Source organism: Aureobasidium namibiae (assembly GCF_000721765.1).
Source record: "Aureobasidium namibiae CBS 147.97 unplaced genomic scaffold scaffold_13, whole genome shotgun sequence".
NCBI lineage: Eukaryota > Fungi > Ascomycota > Dothideomycetes > Dothideales > Saccotheciaceae > Aureobasidium > Aureobasidium namibiae.
This window is the reverse complement of record NW_013581196.1, coordinates 444,745-463,429: the sequence shown is the minus strand read 5'-3', so window position 1 is coordinate 463,429 and position 18,685 is coordinate 444,745. Positions and strand designations below refer to the sequence as shown.

At 50.3% G+C, this 18,685-nt stretch overlaps 9 protein-coding genes across 9 annotated transcripts; 5 read left to right on the top strand and 4 right to left on the bottom strand.

Moving 5' to 3' along the window:
* Positions 1–295: 295 nt before the first annotated feature.
* Positions 296–1,539, top strand: M436DRAFT_74456 (WD40 repeat-like protein; the record flags this gene model as incomplete). The annotated part of the gene is made up of 3 exons (XM_013570231.1): positions 296–487; positions 540–1,380; positions 1,430–1,539. 3 exons carry the CDS (start codon positions 296–298, stop codon positions 1,537–1,539), a joined length of 1,143 nt encoding a protein of 380 aa, XP_013425685.1.
* A 208-nt stretch (positions 1,540–1,747) lies between these two features.
* On the top strand, positions 1,748–3,328 carry M436DRAFT_74455 (uncharacterized protein; the record flags this gene model as incomplete). The annotated part of the gene is made up of 2 exons (XM_013570230.1): positions 1,748–1,892; positions 1,971–3,328. The coding sequence occupies 2 exons, from the start codon at positions 1,748–1,750 to the stop codon at positions 3,326–3,328; spliced, it is 1,503 nt and encodes a 500-aa protein (XP_013425684.1).
* Positions 3,329–3,726: 398 nt separating this feature from the next.
* M436DRAFT_51496 (WD40 repeat-like protein) lies at positions 3,727–5,838 on the bottom strand (the record flags this gene model as incomplete). The annotated part of the gene is made up of 9 exons (XM_013570068.1): positions 3,727–4,016; positions 4,069–4,783; positions 4,832–4,891; positions 4,940–5,101; positions 5,152–5,172; positions 5,227–5,355; positions 5,415–5,498; positions 5,560–5,639; positions 5,796–5,838. The coding sequence occupies 9 exons, from the start codon at positions 5,836–5,838 to the stop codon at positions 3,727–3,729; spliced, it is 1,584 nt and encodes a 527-aa protein (XP_013425522.1).
* A 1,330-nt stretch (positions 5,839–7,168) lies between these two features.
* On the top strand, positions 7,169–8,766 carry M436DRAFT_51548 (uncharacterized protein; the record flags this gene model as incomplete). Its single annotated transcript, XM_013570078.1, has 3 exons — positions 7,169–7,196; positions 7,249–7,545; positions 7,598–8,766. The coding sequence occupies 3 exons, from the start codon at positions 7,169–7,171 to the stop codon at positions 8,764–8,766; spliced, it is 1,494 nt and encodes a 497-aa protein (XP_013425532.1).
* An 876-nt stretch (positions 8,767–9,642) lies between these two features.
* On the bottom strand, positions 9,643–10,517 carry M436DRAFT_51661 (uncharacterized protein; the record flags this gene model as incomplete). The annotated part of the gene is made up of 2 exons (XM_013570097.1): positions 9,643–9,790; positions 9,847–10,517. 2 exons carry the CDS (start codon positions 10,515–10,517, stop codon positions 9,643–9,645), a joined length of 819 nt encoding a protein of 272 aa, XP_013425551.1.
* Positions 10,518–11,496: 979 nt separating this feature from the next.
* M436DRAFT_51372 (putative metallo-beta-lactamase domain protein) lies at positions 11,497–12,465 on the top strand (the record flags this gene model as incomplete). The annotated part of the gene is made up of 2 exons (XM_013570050.1): positions 11,497–12,023; positions 12,087–12,465. The coding sequence occupies 2 exons, from the start codon at positions 11,497–11,499 to the stop codon at positions 12,463–12,465; spliced, it is 906 nt and encodes a 301-aa protein (XP_013425504.1).
* A 538-nt stretch (positions 12,466–13,003) lies between these two features.
* Positions 13,004–13,693, bottom strand: M436DRAFT_74450 (uncharacterized protein; the record flags this gene model as incomplete). Its single annotated transcript, XM_013570229.1, has 1 exon — positions 13,004–13,693. The coding sequence occupies one exon, from the start codon at positions 13,691–13,693 to the stop codon at positions 13,004–13,006; it is 690 nt and encodes a 229-aa protein (XP_013425683.1).
* A 1,170-nt stretch (positions 13,694–14,863) lies between these two features.
* M436DRAFT_50878 (2-polyprenyl-6-methoxyphenol hydroxylase-like oxidoreductase) lies at positions 14,864–16,816 on the top strand (the record flags this gene model as incomplete). Its single annotated transcript, XM_013569962.1, has 1 exon — positions 14,864–16,816. One exon carries the CDS (start codon positions 14,864–14,866, stop codon positions 16,814–16,816), a length of 1,953 nt encoding a protein of 650 aa, XP_013425416.1.
* A 94-nt stretch (positions 16,817–16,910) lies between these two features.
* M436DRAFT_74448 (SET domain-containing protein RMS1) lies at positions 16,911–18,350 on the bottom strand (the record flags this gene model as incomplete). Its single annotated transcript, XM_013570228.1, has 1 exon — positions 16,911–18,350. The coding sequence occupies one exon, from the start codon at positions 18,348–18,350 to the stop codon at positions 16,911–16,913; it is 1,440 nt and encodes a 479-aa protein (XP_013425682.1).
* Between the last annotated feature and the right edge of the window lie 335 nt (positions 18,351–18,685).

Sequence of the window (18,685 nt, the reverse complement as noted above, 5' to 3'; positions counted from 1 at the left end):
CTAGAGCCGGCCAAATGGTTGTGTCGACAGAATCTAAACCCCGCGTATGTCCGAAGCCAAGATATATGCGATCTCGCACTTCCACACGCGGCTCCTTGGTCAACTTCACTTCGTTCTTCAACACGTAAATAAAACTAACTATATACAAATCGCTGTCCCGGTCGCATTCTGGTGACATCTAGCTTCTACTGACGCGTCCTCACCCGTCCTCGACTTTTTGACCCAAGCCCAGAAAATCACTCGTCTTCGACAGCGACCCTGTAACACCATCTTTGTGTATTTGGCCGGACAAGATATGGCCACTGACAGTTCTTTCCATCACTTCAGTCATGGACATCATGACCTGGTTCTAGCCGTCGACTACAACTTCTACGGTACGCGCATGGTCACCGCGTCATCTGACCATCGATTGAAGGTCTGGGACAGAAAGGACGACGGATGGACGGTGACCGACGTCTGGAAAGCGCATGATGCCGAAGTTACGGATGTAAGTCAATTCGCGGAATTGAACCGATATTCTTACATCTGACGGTCATAAGGTCAAATGGAATGGCCCCTTTGTAGGCGAGATCATAGGGAGCATTGGCGAGGATGGTCTTCTACGCGTATGGCAGGAAGACGTGCTTGAAGCACCTCTGTCTGGTCGTCGATTCAAGAAAATATATCAGCAACCTTCGGCGACACGAGTGCCGTACATGTCTCTGGATTTCAAGAATATCGGCACAGAAACCTATCTAGCTGTCATTTCACGCGACGGGCAACTGACGGTCTGTGAACCAGTTGATCACGACAATCTCTCAGAATGGCAAATACTGTGGCAAGATTATCTTTGCAAGACTCCGCAGAGGACAGAAGAGACTGGCTTCCGTCTAAGCTGGCATCACGAGAAGCTGCCGGCATGGCCTGCTATAATGGCTGGACTCGATCGGAAGAGTCTATCCTTGGCTGTTTCGGTCATGGACACCATCAAGATCTTCCGCAGTGACAAAGATCGCAAGTTCTACACGGCTGCCGAGCTCAAAGGATCGGACGCATTGATACGAGATGTCGCATGGGCAAATGGCTCAATGCGCGGCTTTGACGTGATCGCAACTGCCAGCAAGGATGGCGTTGTCCGTGTGTATGAGTTGCACACGCCAGGTATCTCGGAAACCTCAGCGTCGCAGCCTACAAATGCTACAGAGGTTCGCCCTGGACTCAAGTCACCGACATACGCCAAGCCCAATCAGTCAGGTATTGGCGCTGGGCTCGCTGGAGGGCCACGTAGCGGACGAAACGAGGAACAGGGACGTCCGGGCAGAGTCAACCAGGAAGCGAGACTTGCAGCTGAGCTATCTGCTCACAGCGGTGCGGTCTGGCGCGTCGGTTTCTCGCAGATGGGTAAGTGCGAGCTAGCATTCTTGCAGCTACCATGAGCTGATCTCGATAGGCGATTTACTAGTATCTACTGGTGACGATGGACTGGTGCAAGTCTGGAAAAAAGCCAGCAACGACCAATGGATGCAGTATGCAGAAGTCGATGCAATAAACGACAATTGAAATCCTCCAAGACGGAAATTGCGACTTGCAGGCTTGCGACGCATCATCAACGGCTTTTGCATCATCATGGATTCTCAAGGGTTGTCCCGATTGTGGAAGCAGCGATTGAGATAGTAACGCACCGGAAGGTGTTCCCCCCAGATTCCGATGGTTGACAGCGACCGTTGTTGGTTGACAGCGCAACCACACCACATTCCTCTGCCCTTCCATGGATGCTAGAAATACGGACATCGTCACCCAGCGACTCCATCATTTGCTTGCTCGACTATTCGCCGAAAACTTCAACTCCAGTTCTCCACGAAAACAAAATCCACCGACTAGTGCTTATAACCGTCCAGCCTCATATCATCATCGTACTGCGAGAAAAGTATGGTTAAGAGACACATTTCGCACTCCACCTAGAACACCGCAGCGACACTTTACAAACATAGATATAGATATGGGCGTCCGAGGTAGCGATGACTATCTCACAGCACGCGCAGCCAACCCAAGGACCGGTCTAATCAGCCCGAGTGTTGTGACAAACTTGACTCCCAGAACGCCCATATCGCCCGCCGAAGCACTTTCACTATTCGGGAGCGATCACATACTACCGTCGGACTCATCTCCAAGAGTCCGAGCAATCGAAGAGCCGCGATCAGCGTCGCCTCGACAGAGACCAGCAGGACCCAGGGGCCGGTGGCGTCAAGACTCGACAGGATGGAACATGGAACTAGACACGGAAGCCGGGTGTTCCAAGATCACCACAGCCAACTCGTCAGCCACCAGAGCCGACTTCCACGCGAGCGAAGATAGCTTTGTAATTCCCATGCCAACGGCCAAGGACCCACAGCCATACCAACAAGCAGATCAGGACAAGGCCGTGCAGTACTACAAAGACAAAGCACAACGTCTGTCACACAAAGAAGGAATGAATGGGAGGATGCACAGTATTGGCGCTGGACCTCGAAAGTTCGCCCAAGCCACGAAAGCACTACGAGACTTTAGCAACCCTCGCTCCTCATCACCCAAGGCCGAGGACAGTGCAGCAGGTCATGATGCATCTTCCCCACCGATATCTGCGTTCCCTGGTTTCGCTGCGTCATGCGAATCTCCATGCGGATCTCCACGCCCAACTCGCAAGTCAGTACACTCGCCAGCGCCTGAACTTGAGCGTAGAGATTCCGGTGTGAGCGTATCAACATCGTCCACTGCGCGAGAAAAGACAGCCCTTGCAGACAACAAGAGTCCCACCATAGGAGGAGCTGAACGTACACGATCCAACTCCAACACTTCACGCTTCCAGGATCTGCGACAGCTGCCTAGAGTCCGTGTTGTTCATCCGGATGGTCTAGCCGCGAAGGGCCATCATGAGAAGGCTGTGCCTCGAGAGTATACCTCTACCCCGCCTCCGCCTTATATGAGTCATTCGAACACACCTTCTATCTCTGGTGCGTCGATGGCCGAGTCACTGTCTCCTCTTGAAACCCAGGTGGTTGGGTTCTTGGCATGGGCGATCAATCAAATGTTCTGTAAACCAACACCATCCAGGCGTGACGGATCGCCGCAAGGGGCCAACATCGGTCTCACTCAAGCTATCCACATACTATCCGACTCGGCCACTAAACCTATCGAACGCTGGCAGGCGATCAAGTCTCTGGTACTCATGGCTGTAAGGGCCATCGCGATACTCTGCTGTCTTGCGATTGTCGTGCGTATTGGAACGGCTGTCGGAAGAGTGTTGGCAATCATGCTGTGGCCTGTCAGTATAGTCTGGGTGATTGTGAAATGGATGGTAGGGCTAGGATGAGAAGAGTGCAAAGTCAAATGTGTCTTTTGGTAGCGTTGATCGAGGAGCAACCTAGATAGTCACAATTGTATACTGAAGGCTCTTATCAATATTATGGGACGCATCTTATACTACTTCCAAGCTCTTGTCGATTCTATCAGAGAGTTATCACGTATTACTCCCCGCTTGAGGTCTGTACCCATGATGTGATAGATATTCTTGACGATGTTGCCACCACGCAGAGCTTTGTCTTCCTCTGTAAAGTTCCAACGCCGATCAGCAAGGAAAAGTATTCTTTCGTGACGTCGTCGATGTGATGTGAACTGGGTTGACGAGCACTTGCTAGCAACCAAGCCAATGCTTCATGTATGTGGCTCTTGGGTCTCTTGAATGCGAATCGAACCGGAGCCAACTGCCTCTCATTTGTCCAACCAGCGCCCGAATATGGCAATCATGCCATGATCGCCGACTCCAACGCACCACTTGCCATCGAGACTCCAATCCACTGCTCTGCACGCAAAATCGATGGGACAAGCGACCACCGTCGTCTTATGAGCGGTGTGTCGAACGTAGTTTCTCATGTCGCGTGGAGGTTTCTCCGGCTCGTCAGTTTCGTTCTCAGATGCTGTATCTAGAATCGCGGGCGTCGCGCCAGGAGCTGATGTGGGGGCACGCGCGGGAAGCAGCGAGTTACGGGGCACGAGTGATACTTTTGGCAAGGTCAGTCTTAGTCGATGATATGGTTAGGCTGGATTACATACCTCCTGAAGGCCTGCTCGCACGGCTGCTTGCTCTCGTGGAGTCGCTCGCAATGCTCCTAGCTCGTGTTGTATTGTTGAGTAGGACCAGTTCTGTGAGACCTCTTTTCCGCTTGTTGTTTTTGACAATATTGCCAGCATCACTATCAGGAGCACTACTGGCTCGTGTACCGTTAGCGGAAACTTGTGAGACGATGTCCTTCTTGCTTTTAACTTCATCGATAAGATCTCTGATCCGCTTCTTATCGTCAACAATAGGGACCAATTTATTGCTGGTCCAACGCTCCTCGAACCTCTGCAAATCCCAGAATGAGAATCGGGCCTTGGTATTGCCCATGACGAGCATGGGACGATAGCCGGGTTCCTTGAACAAACCGAAGCGCATGTAGAAGGGTGCCACGTTCGTCATGTCGAAGGTGCACAGTCGTTGGAAATCACCACCGAAGGCAGATCGTGTGGCTCGCCCATAACCAGGCATAGGTGGTTCTGGTGGTTGAGTATTGCCCGAATGAAAGCCGTCAATCTTCCACAGCATGATTTCGCCTCTGGTGACTTTTATGTTGTTTCCGGTGGACGCTTTGGAGAGAACCAGGTCACCCCAGAACCGGACACAGTCTACATAATCTGAATGCATTCCGATACTGGCAAAGTGAGGATAGACCACTACTGTCGGCTTGTCTTTTCCTGCGTTATGGTCTGGCACGGGTGGGATGCTCCACTGCATAGGTAAGCAATGACTCTGTGCCCCGACAGAAACAGGACTTACCAAGCAGATCATCGTATCCTGTCCACCGCTCAAAAGCCACCTACCGTTGTCATGGAAAGCCTGCAACGTGTGTCAGCATTGTGCATGGGTAGGTGCTAGGACACCCACGATAGAGAGGATTGTCTGCCTATGACCCTCCCCCGAGAGAATCGCTGCGCATGGCTGCCTGCGATACTGATCATCCAGATTCCATATTCGAATCGTGTAGTCGGCCGAACACGATGCGAGAATGTAGGGCGAAACTGGCGATGTTACCAAATCGTTGACGGCCTTTGCGATATCAGTCGGAGCCCAGAACAAATCGACTACATCTCACTCACACCTCCGTGTCCATAGAGAATCTGGTGTAACGAGTTAGCATGCATGCTCTTCGAATACAGACAGGGCGAGCTTACCCGAACCAACTCCCCTGTGACGACGTTCCAGATTTTGATGTTCTTCGATCCGGAACCAGCGACACAAACAAGAGGCTCGCCAGTATCGGCATCTACTGACCATGCAACACTGTTGAGAGACGAGTCTTCCTACGAGAGCAGTCAGCTACCGTACAAAGATTGGCACTGCATAAGCATTTTAGTCATACATCAGGGTCCTCAAGCAATCTCAGGACCTCCAAATTATTAGTCTTGGAGTTAGCAGACTTGCCGACAGGCTTGCATATGTAAATCTGCCTGTAGTTAGAGCTGGATGGAGAAACGTTTGTGAACGAATGATTGTATGTGGCTCACTTCTCTTGCTGCCACAGCGGCAAAGACGGGATCTTCACCCGGCGCAGTGTACGGGTAAAACTTTATGTCGTAGATTGAGACTGTTCGTCACATGAATCAGGTGAGGTCCGCTTGATAGAGAAGGTGGTTGTCGCAGACGAAAATGGTTGCGTACGTACCATTCTGTCCTTCATCCTTTTTAATATGTTTAGCGAGATGATTGGATGTTGGTAAACAATGATGGCAGAATTTGGAACGTACAGGTAATCGCAGCCACGCTTTAAGCTGCGGGAACTCCATCGCGAGGATGGTTGCTATCAGCGTCTATGTTGCATGGCGTGTAAGAGTGGTGGAAAGTGGCCGGATTGAGGCAACGCACGAAGTGCTTGTGCAGCAGGGAGGGAGTTCAGTTATGAGCGATTATGAAAGTCCACTGAGAGAAGCGGCTGTGAATGGACGTGTGGAGAGGCAGGCACAAACAAACGCGCCAACGCCAAATCCTGCGTGCTTGCCGAAGTTGATTTGACGACAAACACGAATGATCGACCAGTTCAGATTGCGAACAGCCTCTCGCTTGTCTTCACTCTGGATTATATCACTATGCAGACCAAACACTGCAATAGATGCACCTTTGGTGGCCGGCAAGCAAACACAAAAACAACTTGGAAGAGTAAGTAAGTTCCTTAATCGAGATTGTGACGAAAAATCTCGATCCGAGCTCAAGCAGGCAAAGACACCGACCGCGATTACCCTGCACATGGGCTGGTCTTGACTGGAGAGCGGACCTAAACGCCGGATCAGACTGGCAGTTATGACTTTGGAGCGACTGCCGAGACCTAGTACTTTGCGAGACAGGAACCATTCTCGAAAACTACTATGGACTCAGCTATATATGCACATACGATGTGCCGACTTCGCATGGACTATCTACTCAAGCCAGCAGACAATCATGCTGTCCGAAGTAGATCGGTCGCCCTACTCTCGATCTAATATGGTTGTAAGATTCCTGAGAGGGCGCCAAGTAGACGGGCTCGTGTGACGTAAGGAAAGTCTGCGGTTCGGTTCGTAGGGTAGACTCGGGCAGAGGCGAGCGTGATCAGACCGTGCTCTCTGAGTCTTGTCGGCCGCAATTTTACACCACCTTGTACTCGTCGCATCCCAAGTTTCGGTTGTGAAGAGAATTGTTGTCGCTAGCACGGACAAGGCGGTATATTGTTGCGCAACTACGACCCCATCCTGTCAGCTCCGAATCAAGCGCCGAGCCGGACTCGTCATTGCACCCTTTGCACCAGGACCACTATATAACCTAGAGACTCATGCCTCTCTCGAGCCCTCACGACTCTTGCCGCCTTGACAGCCATTAGCCCTAACTCTGTACGCCGAAGCCTCTGTCTCGACCAAGAGAGCGCATCAGGCTCGTCTCACACGTCAGCCAGCCAGCCAGCCAGAGCGTGTCTAAATCCCTGTCTTACGGACGCTACCTTTGCATTGCAGGGCCCTCGTCCATTGCGACGGACGTGCAGTAATCGCCCGATTGTAGCAGCCCGCATACACTGCCCTGGTCACGCACAAAACATATTCACCCACGCCAAAATATCTGTCTCCTGCTCCTCCACACTTGCTCGCCACCATGGACTTGACTTTCATCTCTATTCACGGTACGTCCATCTCCGACCCCCACTCTTCTTCTTCTTACTGACTACATCACAGACCTCACTCCCGATGCTCGTGTCCTCTATTCCTCCGATTCCATTGTCGACGTCCTAGGCTGGACACCAGATGAAGTTGTCAACCGCTCCTGCTGGGAATTTTTCTGTGAAGATGAACTGCCCTTCGCTCAAGCATTCCACAAGAAGGGTGTCCAGATGGACAAGGCCGCCGTTCTGTCCTATTGCCGGGTGAGGAACAAGGAAGGACAATGGACCGGTGTCGAATGCTGTTTCACCGTCGTCTATGATGTTATGATTGTCTGCACATCTGTCTATCGAAGGGGGTTGCCGAGTCAAAGTAGGTGCTTACCAAGTCCACCATACCATCATCTGCCTAACACTTCTTGCAGAACGAGCCGAAGAAGCCCCTATCATACGCCGCTTGTTCTCATCATCACCGCGGGATCCACGTTATCACATGTTGTCGCATATCTCAGACAAGTTTAGACGACCTGCCCCAAAGCCGACACATGAACCACGAGCCGCTTTGTTCCTGAACCGCTTTACTCGAACCTTGACCATCATGTATGCGACCGCCGGTCTGGAAGAGGTCATCGGCATCCCGGCCGATTACATGAGGGGCCGCAGCTTTTATTACTGTATCGCTGAAAATTGTTTGCAAGACGCTATCAAATGTCTTGAGAACGCAAAAGCGAATGATTCTATAGCATATCTTCGATTCTGGTTCCGGGATCCTCGCATAGATGATGACGTCACAACACCCATGGACGAGGAAAGCGACGACGAGATGACAGCACAGAGTAGTGTTGACCAAGACATTGGCGGCGGCGTTCACATCAATGAATCGCGTTCAGGATCCGAGAGCATGGATATCGACTCACACCACATTTCGAATTCTCGGACCACATCAGGACACAGTAGCACAGACGCACAAGACACGCATTCGGCAATATTTGGGGACTCTATGGCCGAGGAATCGTCGGCGTCTTCCACGACTTCGCCCGATGGAAGCGTCAGGCCACCTATTCAGCGTGATCCAATCGAGCTTGAAGCAGTCATATCTTGTACGTCCGACGGCCTTGTAGTATGTATGAGGCGGGCACGACCTATGATCCCAACACTGGCACGTTCGAGATACGAAAACGGTCTCTTTGCTGCTCCATGGGCAACGGAACCCATCCTACCACCAATGGAGGCACGCCCACAGCAAGCATTCGCCACAAATTTCGCACCATCACTAGGCCCGTTCAGTGCTCAAACAGATCACGTAAGAGCTGGCGGACCTGCTCAGGACGACTTTATGAATTCCATCCGGGACCAGGCTATCTTCGCATGGGCTTTAACTGGAATCAACGGTGCACTCCACCAATACGGTGCAAACAAACCATATGGAGAATCACTACCACTCGAAGGTCTCGAAGTGTGGGAATCCGACCCATACGCACAATCTGAGATCTTCAGGAGTGATTCTGGGTCAGGACTCGATGGCATGACGAAGGGTCATAGTCCAGCACAGATGTTTGGTGATCCTGGCCTTGACGGTTACAGGAAAAGGTAGAGCATATGGATCTCTGCCTACAACTCTCTTCTCTTCCATACTCTTGGTTGTTAGTGTTTTCTAACCACTCGATTTTTGTTTGCGATTAGCGGGAGTTCTGGGTTTGTAGAGGGGACAAAGCACACACGACGATGATGATTATGTATGAGGATGTTCCGGTTTTCTTTTTTCCCTTCCTTCTTGCTTACTCAATTCATCCTTAAGATGACTGTTGTGGTCGTGGCTTTAGGAAAAGCAGAGGCACAGAGTTTACCGTATCCTTCGTTGGCCTGCCTTGACAGTGTGATATTGAGTCTCCATTCACAGCTATATTGTGAAGAATCAGCATTTCTAGCACGTACGGCCACAGTCAGCTGAAAACTGGGCATCCCGTCCGCTCTGCCATACATAAGCAGTTGAACGGCAGATTAGTACTACGGTGGGTGACCACGTGGGAATTCCTGCTGCTGTACGTTTTGTCTTTTTGTCTTGATCAATGTCTTCGCGTTTTCGACATCTCTCTTCGCAATACGCTAGGGTCCATGACTCTTGCCCTTTTCTGATGAAGCCATAATATGCACAGTAGGACTTGTAGACCATGGAAAGGCATGGATGGTAGCTAAAGAGATCCGACACCAGGCCAACTCTCGATGACAATCGCTCTGTCTCTCCAGTATACTGTACATTTTGATAGCCACACGCGTTGCACTTCATGGAATATGGGTGATTGCAGTTTGTGTGTTCTATTTCAAAGATAATTGTAACCTCCGAACATCCGGTCATAGTCCTTCTAGCGAGCTGAGGACAACGTTGTTACCTCTGCTAGAAAGTGCAACGAAGAGCCACTCGTTCCGACAAATTGGTCAACCTCTCTACGAAGGCTCTATCACTGGATCCTCACTCCTGAGGTGGTTGATACAAACGATAACCAGCATTCCTAGGCCTGGTAACTCCTGCCAGAAGGTACTCTTCAGTGAACTGAGGGCAAGAGCAAGTCCTCCAGCGAGCACCGCACACATAGCAGAATTGAGCGCCACATACACATCTGTATATCGAGTTAGCTACATCGACTCCAAGGGTACATCATCATCAAATACTCACGTTATATGATTGGAGCCGGTTGTGAGAGCAATCACACGATGGCATTTTGTGTTGTAACAGCGCTGCCAGCCTTCCTTGTCGGCCAGCTCGAGTAAGCTTTGTGTATCCTCGTCTTTGGGGCAGTCGCCACGGTGTGCTGCTTCCTTGCAGATGGTGCAGGTTGTTTTGCCACAGTCGGGGCATGTTGCAACTTCGTCTTGGACATTGGTCTCAGGAACGAATGTCTTGCAGTTTGAACCACAGCAGCAGGTTCTTTTGTCAGGCTCCGTATCGTACTCAATCTTCTTATCCGCGTATCTTGCGACTAGCTTGTCGTCGAGCAGTGTCTTCACATTGTCGAAGACGATCTCCTGGTCGCAGCATTTTGGCGGGTACAGCGATTCGTCTCCGATGGTGTACTCGAACAAGTTTGCCAGGCATTCGCGGCAGTAGTAGTGGAGGTCACAGGGAGCCTTGAAGCTTTGGTATCTGGTGAAGAGTGACTCGCAACCTGTACAAGTCAAGAGTGCTGCCCTGGCTTCGTAGCGCAGAATGACTGCTTCAAGAGTACGTTCGAGTTCCTCCTGATTCGGCTCTGGTTCGAAGAGGACATGAAGTCCGAACCTGTGGTCGGCAATGTAAGTCTCAACTATACTTAGTTCCTCGAGTTGCAGGTTGAGGGCAAGGTCCATATCTTCATTGTCGGGAGTGATTGCATCGAGCTCTTCGCGCTGGAGACGAATGATCGTTTTCGCCAACATCTCATTCTTGGAAGCGTAGAGAAAGGACATCTTGGAGTGGATGTTGAGAAAGGGATGGTGGGAGATAATGCCAGTCAGTTGAACCTAGCCAGAAGAGATACTAAATACCACAATACTTCTATCAAGGCCGGCTGTTCAAGTACGCATGAGTGATACCATCCACAAAGGAGTCGAAGACATGCCCTGGAACGTCGCTCAACTTGAGACTTAGGAACAAAGATGTTGTCTGAGACTCATGTATGGAGATAGCCAGATATCCATCGAAGCTCTCCACGAGAGGACCATTGTCGAAACCAAGGAAACGAAGGAAACCAATGTCCAACAAACTGACACCAAGGACAAAGCTGAGAGAAAGATCTAGCCATTGTTGCTTTGAGCTTGTGAGACAGTCATGAAATTCTTGTTATAACATTGAAACCCCGCGGTCCAGGTAGCACAATCTGGCTTCGTGTGAACAAATAGTTGTTAACAACTGTGGTGTAGTAGTCAGTATTCTGGCATCGTTCGCCATTTGTCTCATTGATCTTGTTAGCTGTCTGCCTCTTGTCCATTCTTGCTGTATCAGAACTCTCCTCTGTAATAAGTTTCTGGCGTCATACGACAGCGAACTCCAAGACCATGTCCATCTCAAGCAGATACTATGCATTTTCGATATTGATTGCCGAGAATTCAACACGAATTCTACTAGTGCTTATAGCTTTGCGGTGTGATGTCCCGCATGAATACTGTGGTGATATACTTTCCGATCTGCCGAAACCCCGCTCTTTCTGATGACCACCGTTGTGGGTCTCTGTATAGCGCCAATAGTGGGTATATAGCATCTAGACAACGCCTATCCCAATTGTCCTTGGAGAACAACAATATTTTATCGTTCTAAACAACCACCATCTACAAGTAAGATTTGAAAATCATGACATTGCAAACACACATCCACGTCTCGAGCGAGCAGGGCCTATCCAGCATTACTACCTTGATTGTAGGCAGTAAAAGTGCTGCCCTCATCGATCCTCCTTTTCTGATCCCGGATGCCAAATCTATCGTCACTTGGATTAAAGACAAGACATCTCTGCCATTGAGAGCAGTATTTGTGACCCACCACCATCCCGATCACTTCTTCTCTGCCAACCCTATCCTCGAGGCCTTCCCAGACTCAAGATTCTTGGCTGCACCATACGTTCGTGCAGGAATTGATCGCGAGTATGAGGAGAAGGTCAAGTACTGGCCATTGGTGATGGGAAAGGAGATGGTGCCTGAGCAGCCAAGGAAGCCCGATGTATTCGAGCATAGCTTCTTCGTGCTTGATGGAGATGAGCAGTCGCCGATATGTCTGCTTGGTCCGGTGCAGGGTGACTCGATAGATCAGACATTGTTCTGGTTGCCAACGGAGAAGACGATCGTTTGCGGTGATGTGATATATGCGAGGAGCACGCACGTCTGGTAAGTCGAAGAGCATCAACATGCGTAATGGCGATTATGAATATGATCCTGACAACGGTACAGGGCGGCCGAGATAGAAACACCACAGATCTTGCACGCGTGGCAGAAATCGCTTGATCTCATCGCATCTCTGAACGCCACCAAGATAATCCCAGGACATCTGGAAAGTGGCTGGGAAATGGACGGTCAAGCTGATCTGGCACACACTCGTAAATATCTGCAGCTCTTCGACGACCTCATTCAGAACGCTTCTCAGCAGCACGAAGTCGATGAACTGTATCGAAAGTTCAAGGAAGCCTTCCCTAAAGCTGATAAGAATCTCGACTTCTTCCTCGGCCAACTTAGCAATGCTTTCGGCGCTGGGGGTAAAAAATGGGAAGAAAATAGACACCATAATGTTGATCAGCGTACGAAGGAGCAACTTGAAGGATTCATCATCTGATACGGAAAGAGCGAACATCTAGAGGAAAGCTTAGCGTAAACAGCACAGAATTTTGATCTCGACGTCGTGATCATGAGGAAGCCACAACTGGAGATAACCTCCTCATACTTCTGTTGATCCTTCAGGTTGTGGAGAGTGCCTGCTGCGTCACTCGACAAACTCATGCGACTAGCTAAACACGTTGTGCCAAGCCATGCAACAACCTTGATGTTCGTGGAGTAAGGTCGCTATCAACAGGTACTGTACGACTCGTTCCGTTCTCGCACCACGAACTCCTTAAGTCATCTGCAAGCCCAAATCCTGTGGGCCGCAGAAATCGGCTATTAATCGCAAATAGATCGCTTGCCACAAACATGCTTCGCTCGATGACAAAACGAGCTATATGGTCGAGTTGTTGCAAGAAATCTATTGGCACCATGTTGCGAGATTTGGTTGATATACATTTTTATTACTTTTGTCATAAATTGTACAGTCGGTCTTTCGTATCGTCGTCTATGCCAATCAACCGATTACTTCCCCAAGTTCGCCCGTAATATACTCAGTTGGGGCAAGTCTTGACAATATCACCAGGTTCGTTGGTGGTGCCATCAACAATGGCCCAAGTTTGACCCATGCAATAGAAAGGGCAGCAGTTCAACCAACGGAAAGGGCAATCGCGACGGTAGTAGTCGACGGCAGGTGCATCGGTCTCCTCCAATCTCATCTTGAAGGGAGTGCACTCATAGCTGTAAGCATTGGCCCAGAGAGAACCTCCGTAGACCAGAGGCTGAACCTTGAGGGTGATGCCCTTGTTGACATCGAATGCTTTGCAAGCAGCCCAGTCATTTCCCTGGAACCTGAGGACAGTCTCCTGAGCATAGTCGTCAAAGTCGATGGAGAAAGGACCGTTGGTGGCCTGTTCATCGGGGCCGGAGACCTTGTCGGTCTTGGGAAGAGTGTACTTCAAGTCTTGGTCGAAGACGTACATCTGCTGTCCCTGAGGGTCGGCGACGTTGAGCCAAAAGTCGTCGTTCGATCTTTGGGTGATGATGGTCTTGTTGGCAGAAGGGCAGCTACCGGAGCACTTGCCGTCGGCAGTTCCACCAACATTGAAGAGGCCGTTGATAGCCTGCACAAGCTGGCCGTCAATGGCAGGGGCTGTGTTATTCCAGACGTAGGGGATGTAGCTCTTTGCTGCCTCGGCAGAGAGGGCCATAGCGGCAACGGCAGAAATGATAGAGGTACGCATGATGACAGACGAATAAAGATGAAGTGGAAGTGTTTGATGAATGAAAGAACAGGAAGAAAATACCTGGACATGCCCTAGTTTTACCTTATATAATAAATTTTCCACATCGCAGTGGCCTTAGCTGCATGCAGCATGATGTTGTTCAACTTCGCGAGTCGATAACCTTTGCACCAAGTGGAGAGAAGGATGGACGCCGCAGGCCGCCGTGTTTATTTTCACCCGTACCCTCAAGCCAAGATGGATATTTCTCGTATTCTTTTTTCGAGGCCTCGGAGCCGCAGACTGAATCGTATTTATAGCTTTGTTGCTGGCGTCCAAGCTTGAGGCATCAACCCTAACGAGTCATTCTGATGATCAACGTCACGAGATGCAGAGCCAGTCGGCTGATTTCATGCAGTGGGAACCGCATGATGTCTTTACTGCTGGCAGGCAGGAACGTAGACCGAGCACACTGCTTTGGCAGCGCCATCTCGAGAGCACCCGATGGCCATGATGGACCATGAGCCAGAATGTGCTCTCAGCGAACGGATGACCACAGAATCGGCAACTCTGTGTGAGTCCCAAAAGCCTACAGATGCTTACCCAGGTCAGGATCTGGAAGCAGAGCGTCAATTTTGGCTATCTGTAAGTAACATGAGAGAAGGTGTCGACGAGATTGAGGAGGCTGGGAGGCTGGTGACGCGTGACGTAGGCGGCATTACGATGGTTCTTTTTTCGCGCCAGCGGACAGATTGATTCCTGACAACATCTTCCTCATTGTCGCGATGGCAAACAGCTGTATTGTACAGGAAGTGTCTTTACACGATCATGTAAAAGTGATAGAAGAGGTACAAGTCAACAACACCCGAAAGTGCAAGCCGAAGCGGGGAGCTGCGAGGAGTTGGATGGGACCCGAGGTCTGACAAAGACCCGGACGACATCAACACACATCATCGTAAGTTAGACAGCTAATGAAGCGATTAGCAGAAGTGCCGTAAGTAGAACTGTGCTTCGTTGAAATAACTACCACTCCCACAAGTTGAAGTGAAAGCTTGGGAGACAACATTCACTGAAGCCCCTCGCATGTCGCATTCACAAGAGATGACAACAACTATCCAGTAACCTGAAAACCAACACACCTTGCAATTCTTAGATCCAAACCAATCTGTCGACAGCAATCTTCTTTGCACAATGTCGGTCTTGCAATTCAATCTCAATGGCTTCACGCCAGGCGATCCTCACAATCTCTACCAAGCACACGCACAAGGAAGCAGCACAATCCAAAACGACATCCCTGAAGAAGTAGATGTCCTGATCGTCGGCTCAGGACCAGCAGGACTTGCACTCGCAGCACAACTTTCACTCTTCCCCAACATCACCACTCGCCTCGTTGAGCAAAAAGCCGAGAGGTTGACTCTCGGTCAAGCAGATGGCCTCCAAGTCCGGAGCATCGAAATGTTCGAGGCATATGGCTTCAGTGAGAGAGTACTCAAGGAAGCTTACTACATCAACGAAACCACTTTCTGGAAACCCGATGAGCGCAATCCGGAGTGCATAGTCAGAAGTGGCAGGATCAAGGACACTGGAGATGATCTGTCCGAGTTTCCGCATGTTATTCTCAATCAAGCCAGAGTTCACGACTTTTTCCTCGATGTCATGCTCAGATCGCCCACGAGACTGCAGCCATCTTATTCACGCAAGCTCAAGCAACTGGTTCTCCAACCAGCAGACGAGTCCTCGCCACAAGCAACATCATCCGTGCAAGTGCAACTCGAAAGAACAGACCCGGACCACGAGGGTCAACTCGAGAACGTACGTGCCAAATATGTAGTAGGCTGCGACGGAGCCCGCAGCGCCGTCCGTCAAGCCCTCGGTCTCAAACTCGAAGGCGACTCTGCAAACCAAGCATGGGGAGTCATGGACATACTCGCCGTCTCCGACTTCCCAGACTGGAGAACCAAAGTCGCCATCCACTCTGCAACCCAAGGCAGTATCCTGATCATCCCCAGAGAAGGAGGCTATCTCGTACGCCTGTACATCGAACTCGACAAATTATCCGCCAACGAGCGCATCTCTAGCAAGAACATCTCAGCAGACCAACTCATTCAGACTGCAAAACGCATCTTCCACCCTTACACTTTGGACGTCAAGGAGGTCATCTGGCACTCAGTGTACGAGATTGGTCAACGCCTCTGCAGCAGATTTGACAATCTGACCGCTCAAGAAGCACTCTCCAAAAGCCCGAACATCTTCATCGCAGGCGACGCATGCCACACTCACAGCCCCAAAGCCGGTCAAGGCATGAATGTAAGCATGCAAGATGGCTTCAATCTAGCCTGGAAGCTAGCCGCTGTGCTCAACAACACAGCGTCACCTTCGATCCTGCACACGTACTCCACCGAACGTCAAAAAGTGGCTCAAGATCTGATCAACTTTGATCGCGAGATCGCTTCCATGTTCAGTGCTCGTCCCAAAACCACTGGTGGCACTATCGACAACGATGGAATAGATCCTGCTGAATTCCAGGCTTTCTTTGAGAAACAGGGCTTATTCATGGCAGGTTTGGGAACAGCATATGCTCCTTCCCTCATCACTGCCACTCCAGTCCACCAAGAACTGGCAAAGGGCTTCCCCATCGGTGAGCGTCTACACTCAGCACCAGTGATTCGCTTAGCAGATGCAAAGCCCATTCAGCTCGGCCACATCGTCAAGGCAGACGGCAGATGGAGAATCTTCATCTTTGCTTCTGCCGAGGATCCCGCAGCGCCTTCTTCATCGTTCCAAGTCGCTTGCAGGGCCATTGCAGAAATGGTGATCGCATTCACGCCTGCGGGTGCCGATGTGGATTCTGTGATTGATGTCCGAGGTGTTTTGCAGCAGGGACATGCCTCGCTGAACATCAACGATATGCCTGCTATTGCATGGCCGCAGAAGGGAAGACTTGGCCTCAGGGACTATGAGAAGGTTTTCTGTGCAGAGGCTATTATTGGACACAAGGATGTCTTCACTGCTAGGCAGATCAATCGTGAGAGGGGCTGCGTTGTCGTCGTGAGACCGGACCAGTACGTCGCCAACATCCTGCCTCTGGGTGACCACGATGGACTTGGAAAGTTTTTCGCAGGTTTCATGCGTACAAGGGGTTGAGAAGGGCATCGGACACCAAAGCTAGTCGAAAGTTTGTATTATAGCATCAAGCCAAGAACAAGAAAAGGGAGTTTCTAAGGCTAGTCAAACCCATCTACCTCTTCTGTCTCTTAGCACTACGTCCCTCTTCCTCCTCTTGCACAGGCTTGTACTTCTCCAACTGTGCAGGAATAAACTCCTTGGCCTCCTTCAGTAGCTTCTTCTCTCCAAGACGCACAAACACGGCCATCTTGTGTCTAGCATCGAGGTCGGGATTTTTCAGAAGTTGCTCATCTTGCTCCACTGTAGTACCATATTGTGCCAGCCTTGCTGGAATCACCGCGTCCAGAATCTCGTAGTAAGCCAGTTTCAGTTGTTTGCGCTGTGCCTTGTTGGGGCCACGGTTGACGTCGATGCCCATCGCCGGACCGATGACTTGGCAGATTTGCTCTTCGAGTTCTTCGGGGAAAGTGACGAACTTGGCTGGGTGAGTGTTAACTCCAGTATCATCGGGCTCACCAGAGTCGCGGTCGAGAACAAAGCCCTCTTCCATATCTTCCTCGTCCAAAGAGCCCTTCTTGCCGGTATATCTCTTGTCGATAGTGCTGGAGATGATCTCCCAAGGTACCTCAACGACATCATATCTTGCGTGCTTTGTTGAAGTGTAGCCATAACGACGTAGGAGATCGCAGTTTGGCAGAGGACCGTAGTAGTTGAGGACCTCCTCTCCAGCCTTGATCTCCCTCAGCGAGGTCATTGTCAAAGAGTCCTCGCCGTGGTTGAGATGTGCGTTGAACTCTGCATCGGCATTGAGCAGGTCAGCCATGGGTACCATGCCCATTGCTTGAGTGCCCTCCAAGTCCTGAACCCAACCTTCTTGCTCATCGTCTTCCTCTTCCTCGTTGTTCTCCAGATCGAAAGCGTAAGCCATGATGATACTGCCCATGCGGTGTGCAAGTTCGACAACTTGCTCATCAGACAACTTTTGAGCCCCACCAGCATAAAACACGTCCTCGTGAGCCTTGACAACGGGCAAGACTTTTGTCTTGAACATCTCATCGGCAGACTCCTTGCCAACCTTGTCCTTGACAGCACTGGCTTGCAGCTCGTTGAGTTCGCTTTGAGTCCAGAACATTAGAGTGTCAAAAGTCTCGGGCAGGACCTCGAAGTAAGTCTTCCAAGCAGAGTTATCACCCTGCAAATACTCGTACACCATGACCATGATCAGATCCAGCCAGGGGTCAGGCATGCTCAATTCCTCTGCCTCATCATCTCCATCAGCCATACCATCATCACCATCGGCGTCAAGATTCTTCAATCCAGTAAAAATTCTTGGCAGTTTCTTTGATAGATCCGAGTTCTCGACACTGATGACGCTTTTCCTGGGGATTGTGAAGAGATCTGTCTCGGCAGGGATGTTCGAGGTGGCAATGATACCTCGCCCAGCTCCTCTGTCTCTCAGATCGGCAAGTTGAAGTCGAGAGTCGTATGTGGCTCCAGATTGAGATTTGAACCAGTTCAAGAAGACATCGGACTTTGCTTGGAAGTCGGCCATGGTCAAGCAAGCTTTGCAGTTTCTTGGTGTGGCTGATATATAGATTTTCCTCTTGTCCTTTGAGATCGTTATCTAGCGTGTGATTGAAGTGGTCGGCCTAGATTGTGCGATGAAATGAATGAGATATGTCGAGAATGTCAAAAATAAAGTCGATGAAATAAAGCTCGAGGTGCAAAATGTTTTTGCAGGCAAACAATGCTTCACGGAGAAAACGCCACAAAGTCCGAGTGAAAGTCTGGCAGGCACAGACGACCAAGGACTTGCAGCAATTGTCCTCGACTCGAATAGCATTTCCTTTGTGAGAGAACCTTCAGATTGTTTTGATCAATAGATAA